The sequence below is a fragment of the Mesocricetus auratus genome, unplaced genomic scaffold (assembly GCF_017639785.1).
Source record: "Mesocricetus auratus isolate SY011 unplaced genomic scaffold, BCM_Maur_2.0 Super-Scaffold_100007, whole genome shotgun sequence".
Taxonomy (NCBI): Eukaryota; Metazoa; Chordata; class Mammalia; order Rodentia; family Cricetidae; genus Mesocricetus; species Mesocricetus auratus.
In genome coordinates, this window is record NW_024429191.1 from 53,040,796 (window position 1) to 53,054,002 (window position 13,207).

The following is a 13,207-nucleotide window of genomic DNA, read 5'->3' on the forward strand; positions in this document are numbered from 1 at the left end:
AGGGAAAGCATTAAGTCTGGACTAGCACCACGCTGAAGTTTCCCTTTGAAGGAATCGTGCAGACTGATAGAGGACTGCGGAAAAACTTCCTTACCAAGAGACTCAATGTTACTTCATACTCAACCACCTTAATCATTTCCCTGGCATCCCATCCTGTGCTGTGGGAAACAGCTCATTAATCCACATTTTTTAAGAAATAGGAACAAGAAGAACCAGACACGACCTAGACCATATTTTTAAAACCGTCCTCTTTGCTGCCCAGCACTCCCAGAGACAGTCACCACACATGTGTCTGTGACTGTAATCCCCTTGGGGGTCTATGGGCAGGTTCGGCACTACCCATCCCAAAACTCCTCCAGCAGCACCCCTGCAAGTCAGGAAGTAGGTTCCAATATCCTCAGTTGCTAGGACCCTAGCAGAAAAGGTAGATTATATCCATAACCTATAAGAGCAGGTCCCTGGGTTTAGTGGGTGTCAAATCTGCATCTGGAGGGACTCTTTTCCCTGCATCCCCCCAAATCCTGGCGCGCGCGCGCGCGCGCACACACACACACACACACACACACACACACACACACACACACACACACCAGCTCCACACATTCCCCCCTTCCCAACACAGATGTCCAGGGTGTCCCTGAAATAGCCTGAGAAAACAAACGCCTGGGAGCAAATAGAAGAGCGAGCAGTTTAAGACAGAGTCAAAGAGGGGAATACCCAAAAACAGACACGGTGGGAAAGCGGGGACAGAGCCACCTCCAAACTTGGTCCTTGCCTGCCGGCATCCAAGCCACCCGAGCGCAGAGCACGCGGAGCCAGGCAGGCAGCTCAAGGGTTCAGCCAAGTTGCAGAGAAGCTTGGGTTGAGCCAATAGCTCTAGGCTCTCCCCACTGCAGGCTATCGGATGGGTACCTCAATCTGCAAAGTCAAGGTCTGGGAACCTGCCGACTCCGCTAGTGTCCCGTCTGAGCCAGCCAGCCCCCCCCCATCTAAAAGAGAGTCAAAAGGAAAAGCCCACCCGAAAGAAAACTGGAATTCACGGCGAGCACGGAGGACAGGCGAGCAGGGTGATGCCAGCTTTACCTTTTCTCTTTATTTTGCTTTCGAGATTTGTGCAGGAGTCCGATGAGCACCACGGCAGCTCGGATCCCCGCCTTTCGGCAATGCATCCTCCCGGCCGGCTGGGACATGGCGAGGCCGCCGGCGGTGCCCGGCCGCGCCCTCGCCCGCCGCGCGTCCCCGCCGCCGCCCCGGCTCCGGCTCCGCGCTGCCCGCGCCCCGGCCTTTGCCGCCCGCCTAGCATGGGCCCCGCCCCACCTAGGTGCGCCCGAGGGTCAGGTGACTGGGCGCTCACTTCCCGACGACCTTCAGAGTCTCCCTGGGGCCCGCCGGGCGGCCGGTGTCCGCTCCCCCAGCGCGGGCATTTCAGAGGCTGGCTCCGGGTGCGGCTGGCCAGCGGCTCCCGGGCTCCCGCTCCGACGCACCGCCCGCCCCAGCCCCGCCCCGGCTCCGCCTCCCGCGCCGGGACTGCTGACTCCCTGGCTGGCCCAGACTCTCGGTAAAACAAGCGACTCGACCCGCGCGAAGCTATCCTAGGAAACTCAGGTAGCCGGACTCGGGAGAGCAGGAGACCTAACCCCGGGGAGCGCAGGTGACACAACCCTAGTGAGCTCAGGCAGCTGAACCGGGAGAGCAGAGAACCGGATCGCAGACTAAGGATGGCAACTCGATCGCGCCCGGTGCTGCGGGATTCGAAGCCAGAGTTCGCACTCTGCCTCGAGCACACCAGCCCCGGCCTTTTCTTGCCTGTGTCCCGCTCCGGGATCCCGGTCGCGCTGTCTCCCGCACCCCGCCGGCCCTCTCGGGCTCCCTCCCCTAGCTGACACGCTCTCAGGCCAGCCTGCCTAGATACTTCTCCGATGCTGTCACTGACTTTACAACAGGGAAGAAAAAAACACACGGAGAAGAAACTGTGCGTTTCACCACTCTGTCAATATCCCAGATAACCCGTTTTTGCGTGAGGCCACCGCCTGGGCCTCCAGCCCCAAGGTCCCACTCTGGATGGTCACGGTGGGTACTCTGGAGACCAGTCGAGAATGGGGAGGGGAGGGTTTGAGGAGAGCAATCAGGAAATATGCAATCGCTCCTTACACCACCTGGAGACCGCTAAAGGGTTGTCATGGGCGATGGAGGAACTTAAGAATACAGGGTTGGTGATCAACTTCACCCGGGCTTTCCTCCTCCTAGAGTACCAGGTTAGTCAGCGAGCCTCGGGTCCTGCGCCCGCACCCATGCTGTGGGACCCTCAAGTATCCAGCACACCTTGTGAAAGCTCCATCCTGATGCGAACACAAGACGTCTCAGCTCTTAGTCAAAGAAGGGGTGGTGCCCTGAGCCCTAATAGCCACACTCAAGAGTCCCCTCCTTGATCACTTCCATTTACTGCCGGGCCTCCCAGCCCCCCTTAGCCCTTGAAGCCTTGAAGCGTAACTAACTACCTTGCCTCCTTGGGGAAAAGGAATTGGGCATTCGGGTGAGGGTCGGTGAAGAGAATTAAAACAAGCCAATTAGCCCATCTTTGGAAACAGCCCTGTTGGGGCCAAGAGGTCCCTTAGCAATTTGCCTTGCTTTTTTACACAATCTGGTGTTCAAGCAAAGAGAAATACAAGAAGGGAAGAGGACTGTATCCGAGAGCGCGGAGTGGGGGCCAGGGAGCTGCAAATGAACTCCAGAGCCCCGGGCTTCTGTCTGGACTCTCCAGTGAGCTCAGCTTCGAGCTGCCACTAGAGCTGGAGCCGGGAGAAGGAGACCGAAGGTGGTTCCAAAATGTACCTGGTCTATTTATGAAGTATCCATTAGCAATGGCCTTGGGCCCTCCTGAACGGTGGGGGATCACAGACCCAGCCATGGATGTCTATTTATAACCGGACTGGAGTGACCCCGCCCCCAGGCCTCACCCATGGGGTAGACAGCTAGGCAGCTGCAAGGATTTCACTGGGGGTGACTTCAGAATCTGTCTGGGAGAAAAAATGGGAAGTGAGAGTTTGCAAATGTGGAAAGAAAAATAGCCCTGGCACTGGATTCAGGGTCTCTGCATCCCCTGGTAACACTTAGCACCTCCAGGTTCAGGATGTGGCGGGGGGGGCACGTAGGGTGCATTTTATCCATGCACAGGGAACTGCATAATCTGAAGAAAAAGTCCATCTGCAACTGGTGAGCTGTGTAAGCGGCCCCACCCACCCCCCACTGCCCAAGAGTTAGTTCAGGTCAAGAGCACAGCAGGTACAAAGGCATTAGAAGAAGGCGCGAAATCTCTCCATCAAGTAGGTTTCATTATTCATTGTGGTTTGGGGATTCCAGGCCCTCTCAGCTCCTTCAAAGTCCCAGCGTGGCTAAAAACACCAGCAGCTTTCAGACCACGGTCACTGGAGACGATGTTTCCTATGAAAGGTGGAGCCGTGGTTTCCACCCTGTCACCAACAGGATTCCTCCATAAATGCCTGCTTCATCACCCACAGCCCATCACACCCATGTAACCCACCCAGGAAACACAAAAGGCACAGAGAGCAATGCCACAGGACCTCATGTCCATTTCTGCTGGGCTTGCTGCACCATCGGTATCTATTAAACAAGAGGAATCCAGCTTCGTGCAAGAGACAAGTGAGAGACAGAAATGGAAGCCTATCCTTGGGCCACTGTTATCCAAACAGGTCATTGCTAACTGCAAAGAGCCAACACACACCTCACTGGAACTAATACTATGTCCAACAAGCACGTAGAGTGGCCCCGTCAGTGGTCCCAGTATTAGGCCATTCCCATGGCACCTTCACGATTATTTACTTATTCATTGTTTTCATTACATCAACTTGCTACTTTAATGATGTTAAACATTGCTAAAATATTACTGATAAAAACAAATGGACTTATTAAATTCTACCCCCACTGACCACTCAAGTTCAGAAAAAAAAAAGGGTAAGTGTGAAGTTGTCCATCAGACCTTGAAGAAATCAGCATTTGAAAAAGGAGTGAATGGGGGACATTTTTCACATTAGTAACTGGAAGGTATTCCCGGGTCACTTTTGAGTAGACCAAGAAAACTGCACATGATCAGGCCACAGGGTCTGAAGACAGGAGTGGTGACAAAAGGGGTCTCCTTCAGGGCCCTACCCCAACCCATCCCTCCCCCCAATGGTATCCTCCCTCACCATCCCTAGAGCCCACATTCCTCAAAAACAAAGCGCCAGGCAGCTGGCAGCCTGGGTCTCTGCCCCAGGGCAGGGGAAACCCAAAGGCTTGTGGAGCCTGGGAGGGGCGTGCAAGCAGGTCAATCATGAGCAGGGGACAGACAGCTGCACTGCCACTCAAAGGGCCAGCGAGCTCAGACACAGAGACATGCGTCCTGAAGCAAGGGCTTTCTGTGACTGGAAACGTCTGCAGAAGCATGTGACGGTCAGAGTGCAGTCAGCACCCCTGGCTTCCGAGAGACACCCCCTCCCACCTGGAGCTGTCACTGCTCTGAAGCAAAGCAACTAAGAATGAAAGATCCGGGCGCCAGGAGCTTTCGGATGCAAGGTAAGGCCAGATGTCTCCAGATGCCATTCCCCTCCCTCTCTGCAAGAATAGTTTCCAGCTATCACCAAACCTTTAAGGAAAAGCAAATACACACATACATACATACATACGTACGTACATATAAAATCAGACAGCACAGTACAGAGCACCACACCCAACACTCTTCTACTTTGGGGGGGCATGCATATACACTGAAGAAATCACTCCTCAGCCCCCCTCTGGCACCTCACACTTTGACAGGGACCTCACACCTGTGTACCATGAACAGGACTGACTTCCTTCTTGACAGGTACAACAGCGCCCCCTCCTGGACTTCAGCTCAGCTAGTTACTCTGTCAGATGAGGAAAAGAAAGCGCGAGGGAGACAGGAAGGCAGACGGAGGGTGGGAAGAGGGAAAGACTGAGAAGGTCATTCGAGGTGGGAGAGCAGTTTCCATTTTGAAACAGGAGAGAGGAAGACTCTTTGCCAATACACCAACTCTCCTCTCAACAGCTAACAGCTCCTCCCAGAGCTGGCAGGCAGCCCCTAAAAGGGCCCATACCCACAGGAAACCATCCACAAGCAAGACTCTAAACAAGCCTCAGGAACAGATGCCCAGCCTCAGGCTCCCAGAGCCACACACCCCTGAAGCAGCCGTCCTGAGGGGAAACCACCCAACCAAACAGAGGCCCCGCCCCAAGCCAGCTCAGATTTTGGAACCGGGTCTAGGAGAGCCCGTGGTATTTCTGAACTCCAAGGGAAGGAAACCACACCGAGGAAACCCACAGAGCCCGCTCCAGCTGGGCACCCAGCCCTCCACATCCCTGTGTGCCCAGAATCTAGGGAAAGCACTCAAGGTGTGATTTCAATCAGAACTTTTCAGATTTCTATCCAGGGCTTACCAAGAGGGTGTTCAGAAGAAAGAGAAGAATGCTTAAAATACTGCTTGAGTTTCTGAAGATATTTCAAGTTCATAATCCCTCTCCCTCGCTCCCTCCCTCCCCATCTCCCTAGCAGATTTTTGGATTTTTGCGAAGCTGCATGACTGATTTTTCCCCACCCTGGAAACATTTGAATGAGATTTTGTTGTTGTCGCTGTTACTGCTGCTTGTTTGTTTGTTTGTTTGTTTGTTTGTTTTTCAAGACAGAGTTTCCGCTCTGTAGCCTTGGCTGTCCTGGATCTCACTCTGTAGACCAGGCTGGCCTTGAACTCAGAGATCTATCTGCCTCTGCCTCCCAAGTGCTGAGATCAAAGGTGTGTGCACCACCAATGCCCGGCCTCTGAAGGTGATTCTTTGGAGTACCCAGTTTCTGATGAACATGAAGCAGTGTTTTTTAGCATAGCGGCTCCCCAAGGATCATTCCAGAAAAACAGGAGCTTGTGTGGCCAAGTGGCCCACAGTACTACCTTCCTCCCAGGGTCCCCGGGACCCCATCTTGCTGATCACAAAACTCTCAACTGCTGCTACCTGCTAAGCCACTTGCAATCACAGACGTCTCCAGGGCTGAGTGGCAAGTCTCTGGGAGGCTGTCTCTCCATAATATTAGTAACATTGCTTAGCAACAACACCCTTCCAAGCAAGAACCAGCAGACTCTCCAAAAACCTTCTCTGCCTGGCTCCGCAAAGAACAGAGTGGATTCTAAGACATGTTTTATTTATATACTATTTCACATGCCCAGTCACTGTCTGGGAGATGAGGAACTATACTTATGTGACTTTGCATTTGGTTGTTTGCTGCTATTGCTGTAATGACCTTGGCTAGACATTTCTTTTAAATGCCTATGGTATTGTCCTTTTCAAAGGCATTTACCTTTCCATGGTGACTCAAAACCATTCTTATCAATATCAGCTACTCTAGTGAAGGAAGAGCAGTTATGGGCTGACAGCCATTGAGGTGAGTGGCCATTTGTGCCTGCACTTAGTGGCCCCAAGTAACTTTGATATGAAGACACTACAGCCTGAGAATCAACAGACCCCACACACGATGGAGTTATAAACCCATCACTGGTTTTTATCAGCTAAGAACTCTGTGTCTGTGTCTCTTCAAACCCATAAACAAAGATTGTAACCGTGGCATCCTAAATCCACTGCACAGATTCAATGACCATTGGATGGTTCTCAGGAAGACACATATGAAAACATGTAAAGCAGCCAGGTGCATGCCTTTATTCCCAGCACTCAGGAGGCAGAAGCACATGGATCACTGTGATTTTGAGGCCAGCCTGGTCAGAAAGTGAGTTCCATGCAGCCAGAGCTGTTGCACAGGGAAACCCTGCCTCAAAAAAATCCAAAATCATAAAACAAAATTAAAAAATCCTCAAAAAAAGAAAGAAAAATATATGAAGCAAATTTTATTCCAAATAGTTAAGTCTGAAAATGACAAACTTATCAATCAACAAACTTTGATCCACCCAGTAAAATATCACTCAGCAACCCAAAGGAACAAAACCCCAATAGGTATAATAATTGCATGGGTTCAAAACCAACAAGATACAAAGACCTACATCCTCCGTGGTTCCATCTATAAGAAATTTTAAAACAATCCAAGGTTCAAGATAGCATTAAAACTGTAACCACCTCTGACTATGGAAGGTGCTTGTGGTTGCTGGTTGGTTGACTTTGTTTGAGGAATACTGTTGCTTTTTTAATGACTCTACTTGTTTGGGATCATGATATAATGTCATCATTTCCCCCTTCCCTTTCCTTTCTCCGAATGCTCCCATGTACCACCGTCCTCTTGCTCTTTCAGATCCACGGCTTCTTTTACTTTAATGGTTGTTTGAGTGTGTGTGTGTGTGTGTGTGTGTGTGTGTGTGTGCTCAGTTCATATAATGTTACTTGTGCATGCATGTTTTCAGGGCTGACAGTGTGGTATCAGGCAACCAATAGGTGTGTTCTTCCCAGGGAAGACAGTCTCTTCAGCCCTCAGCGTTCCCTAGTGTAGGACTGAGGCCTGAGAGCTTCCCCTTCTACGTCTGCAAGTCTCCTGGTATCAGCTTTGTTCAAATCACATTTAGGCAGCCGTGTTGGTGAGACTTAATGGGTGTGAGTTTTCTAGGAGACAGAAACTCCCTGTTCTCTGACTCTCACAATCTTCCCATGCCCTGTTCCCTGAGCCTTAGGTGTGTGCGTTGTGTTATGATGTATCCGTTGGGACTGCACTCCACAACCCCACACTTTGGTTATGGTTTCAGACCAAACTATTCCGTATCAGGAGAGGGCAAATTGTCAGCTTGACCAAAGCATAGAATTGCAGTTTTCTCATGTTAGTGAGCGTAAGTGTTATTCAAAAAGAGCTGGAGTGGATAATGATAAACACAGAGGCATAGCATGGATTCAGGGATAAACGAAATGTAAAGGCCAGAACGACAGTGAGGAAATGGATCAGTGAGGAAGGTGCCTGCCACACAAGGATGAGGACCTGAATTTGGATCCCCGGCACCCATGAAAAAGCAGGACACAGCAGTGGGACCCCAGGACTCAGGGAACAGAGGTGAGACCCCTGGAAGCTTGCTGGCTGGAAGCCTAGCTCAATCACTGAGCTCCGAGTTAATTACTGAGACCCTGTTTCAAAAACTGATTTAGAAAGTAATTGAAGAAGACAGAAGACATTGACTTCTGGCCTCTACCTGCATTTACATGGTTTGTTTGCATGCACAACACGGACTATTCCCAACTCCAGTTGAGGGGGATCTGGCGCCCTCTTCTGGTCTCTAGGGGTAGTGCATGTACATGATGTCCCCTAGACAAGCAGACAAGACGTTCACATAAAATAAAAATAAATAAGCCTTAAAAAGAAAGAAAAGCCCAGTCTTTGGAGGAGGAAGCTTGTGATTTAGCAGAAGGGTTTTGATTCCACCCATGAATTAGGGACAACTTCCACCCGGAAAGGAGTACCCACCCCCCAGTTGTCCTTTTAGCCTAACAAACGAGCTGACACGGGCTCCCTCCAGGACCTTTGCCTGCTCTGGCTGAATGGAGATCCACTGAGCAGCCGCACCTCTGCCTTGAGTAAGCTGTCTTCCAAGCTTACTTTCCCAGGCCCTTCGAAGTTCCTCCAACAGTCTAACCTGCGTCACACCTGCTGTAATCAAAGGTCTCTCATTGTTAGCAATTCTTTTCTCTCCTTGGGGTAATCTGTTTTTAGTCGTTTCTTTATTGAGCTTCCCATGTCATAAAGAACGCTCAGAATGTGCACCACTTTCTGCTTGCTTCCTTTGACTTTGAGCCCCCCACGCTGTTTGCTCCCGCCCATTCTCTGTACTACCTACCCCGCACACCATCACCAGCCGGCTTCAAGGGCTACACACACAGCAAGGGACCCGGAAACAGACCTCTGCTGACAGAGGAATGGGTCTGACGTTTCCCTTTTGTAGAAAGAAAGGAGTGCAGGATTAATTCATCCATTTACAGTCGTCCACATTGGTGACCTGCAAATACAGGCAGAGACCTTCTTTCTGACACCTGTGTCTGCTTGGGGGAGGGGCTCTTCCCAAGCAAAAAATAAAGGGATGGGAGGTCCTGACACCTGGCCTAGACTACGGGTGTCTGTTACCTTATCTGCCCAGCAGATCACTGTGCCTGCTGAGCGTGCACACATGTGCGCGCGCGCACACACACACACACACACACACACACACACACACACACACAAGTCCCCCATTGCTCTGCACAGGCCATTTTGTCTCTTTTTGTGCCTCTTACTGAATGTGACCACACTGATTAGAACCTGTTAAGTTCTACTCCCTATTATGTCTGTTCCCATTTGCTTGATAGAAGCCCTACAGAGAGACAGAGGCAGACAGACAGACAGACAGACAGAGAGGAACATTTAAATCATCCCTCCAGAGCTAGAATTATAAGCACTCTCGAGTACTTAGAAAACAGAGGCAGACAGATCTTTGTGAGTTCTAGGTCAGCCTGGTCTACACAGTGAGACTGTCTCAAATAAGCAACAAAAGCCATTTTCCTCCAGCCACATGGGGTCACAAAGAATGGGATCAGGTCACAAAAGTAACAAAAGGTCCCAGGTTTGCTGAAACTCTCCTTTCAAACACATGGAATCTATTTCAAGGTTGAGGAGAGCTGGGCTGGCGACGATACTCTGGGCACACTATCCATCCTACATTTTGTCAGTAGAAGACTCTGGAGACAGTGCTCAGCCAAGGCGGGCAGTGACATTCATGTGACTCCACATTCATTATGAGAATGGAGTTCCTCAATGCTAAGGAAGCAAAACCTTTGCTTTTCATAAAGAATCAGGACCTGAAACAGCCCAAGCTTCGCACTGAACCCCCAAGGCAGGACGCACAGTGGAAAGGGACAGCCAACCAGCACCAGCGGTGGGACAAGAGGAAACATCCAGCCAGTGAGCTGGGTGCCTGGGAGCTGGGTGCCTGGGAGCTGGGTGCCTGGGAGCTGGGTGCCTGGGAGCTGGGTGCCTGGGAGCTGGGTGCCTGGGAGCTGGGTGCCTGGGAGCTGGGTGCCTGGGAGCTGGGTGCCTGGGAGCTGGGTGCCTGGGAGCTGGGTGCCTGGGAGCTGGGTGCCTGGAGGGTTGTTGTTGTGTGCTTGTTTGTTTGGTTTGTTTCTTTCTTCCTTTCTCACTTTTTTTTCCACACAGACCAGGCTGGCCTCAGCTGACCACATGGCTGAATCTGGCCTTGAACTCCCATCCTCCTGCCTCCATATTCCAAAGAGCTGGGGTCCCAGGACCCACCATCGCGCTCTCTCCTGTTCATTATTGAGACTGGGTTTTGCTATGGAACCCTAAATGGCTTGGAATGTACATGCCTCCTGCTTCTGTTTGCCCAAGGGTTGAGATTTCAGGTACAAGCTACAATGCTAGCTCAGAAATGGCATGTTTCTTCTGGATTCTACAGAGTAGACCTGCATTTTAAAAACGAATTTTGGGCAGAATAGAAGGCTAAGGATATGTCTCGGAGTTAAGAGTGCTTGCCTAGTGAGCTGGCGGTCCTGAGGAAAATGGAGGAAAACTAATTTGTTTCACAGTCACAAGTGGCAGGCCAAACCCTGCCTCTTAGCCAGGCAGGTGCTAAAGTGGCTTGCCTACATGGGTCTCTTCCCCTTATCAGAAGAAATGAGAAGTCACTGATCTATAGCCCAGGGTTGCAGGGTAAACCAAACAACACGTGTGGGAGGGCCCCACACAGGACATTCTCTGACTTCCTGACCTTCCATTATAGAGAAATGACAGGCTTGGACCTTGTGCTGGTTAGTGTGTGTGTGTGTGTGTGTGTGTGTGTGTGTGTGTGTGTGTGTGTGTGTGTGTGTGTTTCAACTTGACACAAACTACAGTCACCTGGGAAGAGAGAACCTCAGGTGAGAAAAATCTCAGTCAGACTAGCCTGTAGACTAGTCTATGGGGCAGTTTCTAAATTAATGGCTGATGTGGGAGGGCCCAGCGCTCTGTGGTCGGTGTCACCTCTGGGAAGGTGGCCCTGGGTTGTACAAGAAAGCAGGCTGGGCAAGCCATGAGGAGCAGGCCATGAGGAGCAAGCCATGAGGAGCAAGCCATGAGGAGCAAGCCGGAGGGCAGCATCCTCCGTGGTTCAGCTTCAGTTCCTGCCCTGAGGTCCTGCTCTGGTTCCAGCCATGACAGACTGGAACCTGCAAGATGAAAAAAACTCTTTCCTCCCCAGTCTGCTTTTCTCTGTGATTGCTTTTTCGCATGTGTGTGAGTGCTTTACCTCTGTGTATGCATATGTACCATGTGCATGCCTGGTGCCTTGCAGAAGTCAAAAGACGGCTTCAGATCTCCCTGGCCCTGGAGTAATAGATGGCTGTGAGCCCCTGTGTAGGGACTGGGAACCAAACCTGGGTCCTCTGCAAGAGCAACAAGAGCTCTAAACTACTAAGCCTTCTCTCCAGGCATCACACACACACACACACACACATTGAGTTTTGGTCATTGAGTTTATCTTAGCTACAGAGCCGAAAATTAATACAGACCTAAAGAGACTGCTGTATGCAACATTGACCAACCTCCACACCCTGTTCTAGAAGCTTCCCACATGCTGTGTAATCAAGATATGGAGACAGGGGAGGAGAAAGTTGTGGCCCCGGTAAGTCAGCACACTGGTCCCTGGGGTGGTGACAATCTTCTGGGTATAAGATTTATAGAAAAATTAAGTGCACTAAAATAATAAACATAATGAAAATTAAACCATGTTATTATGGTCTGGCTAACTAAAAAGCATTGCCTGCCCAAGGCCTGCCTGAGTCTCAGACAGCTCCTTGTTGAAAAGAGAGAGAAAAGAACGAGTCAGTAAAGTGTGAGGCACGCAGCATGAGGACCTGAGTTTGATCCCCAGCACCTGCAGGGTGGTGAGCACACATAATTTCAGTGCTGGGGAGGCAGGGACCAGATCCCTGGAACCTGCTAGTCAGGTATCTTAATTCAATCATTACTCTCCAGATCCCAGTGAGAGCGACCTCATCTCAAAACACCAACAGAAAAATATATTGTAGGGCACTTCGGTGCAGAAGCACATAGATCTCTGTGATTTCAAGGCCAGCCTGGCCTCTAGAGCAAGCCCAGGCTAGCCAGAGCTGTATGAGACCCTCTCTAAAATTAAAACAGCAGATGGACAGTGCTTGAGAAAGATACCTCTGGCCTCCACACATATATGTACGTGCACACAAGATCACACATGAACATGAGGGGACAGAAAGAGATTAAAATAGGTTTCATGGACCTGGCCTAAACCCCAGATACTCACAAGGCTGAGGCAATGGGATCATAATTTCAAGACCTACTTGAACCACGAAGTGAGTTCAAGACTTGGGCAATTTAGTGAGAACCTGTCTCAAAATTTCTTTAAAAAAAAATTAAGTCAAGAAGAAGGGAATTAGCCAGTGTTGTTTGGAGAGGTGTTAAACACAGATCAGAACACCACTGGGCCCTGCTTCTCAAGGTCAAAACAGGAATAAATAACTTCTCCTGGCCATCAGTGCCAGACTTTGCTGCGTCCTGGCGTCGCCTCTCTAATTTGCACATTGTTGCATCAGCTCAGCTGGCCTCCCTTTTCTCTTCCTCACCCAGAGCTCAGAACACAGACAAAGGACTTAGACAGTCCCTGTGGGACAGTGTGCTGCCCCATCCCATAGTCACTCATGTAGAGATCACCTGACATATCCTCAGGGGTCCCCAGGCTAGCACAGAACTCTGGTCCCAACTGCCAGGCTCAACTCCAAGAGCAAGCCCTGCCTAGCCTAAAGCAGGAGAGTCACCTGGAAGCCTCCCCGACCTGCTGCTGAGTAAACGAAAACCAACAAGGTCATTCTCATGCAGGACTACACAAAGTCCACCTGATCCCAAAAGGACTGTGCACATCGGGACAGCCACAAGCAGGAGAAACTAAAGGACTCAAAGACAACCAGAAAAATATGTAGCAAACTCTGAACAGTGGCTCCTCTGGGGAAGAGAGGACACTTGAGAGTGAAGGCCATAGAACACCTTGCTTTTAATGTCTTGATTCTTTTCAAAGGAAATGGGGGTTTGTGGAGGGGGATCTGGATATGCTACACATTCTTATCTGAACTCGAGGCTTCAAGCCATCAGCAGCAGCCTCCCAAAGACCACTTCTTATCTCCCTTTCCTGCATGCAAGGTCATATCCCACGTAGTACTGTTT

At 50.5% G+C, this 13,207-nt stretch overlaps 1 protein-coding gene across 11 annotated transcripts in view; it reads right to left on the reverse strand.

Moving 5' to 3' along the window:
* Nucleotides 1–13,207, reverse strand: part of Rap1gap2 (RAP1 GTPase activating protein 2) — a 219,296-nt gene that overhangs the window by 139,742 nt on the left and 66,347 nt on the right. The window contains exon 1 of one of the 11 annotated variants that reach the window (XM_040749119.1): nucleotides 1,084–1,227. The exons of the other annotated variants lie outside the window; for them this stretch is intronic. Within the exon in view, the coding sequence (XP_040605053.1) occupies nucleotides 1,084–1,190 (107 nt within the window). The 5' untranslated portion in view covers nucleotides 1,191–1,227. Of the gene's footprint in view, nucleotides 1–1,083; nucleotides 1,228–13,207 lie in introns of those variants that run through there. 11 annotated transcript variants of the gene reach the window in all.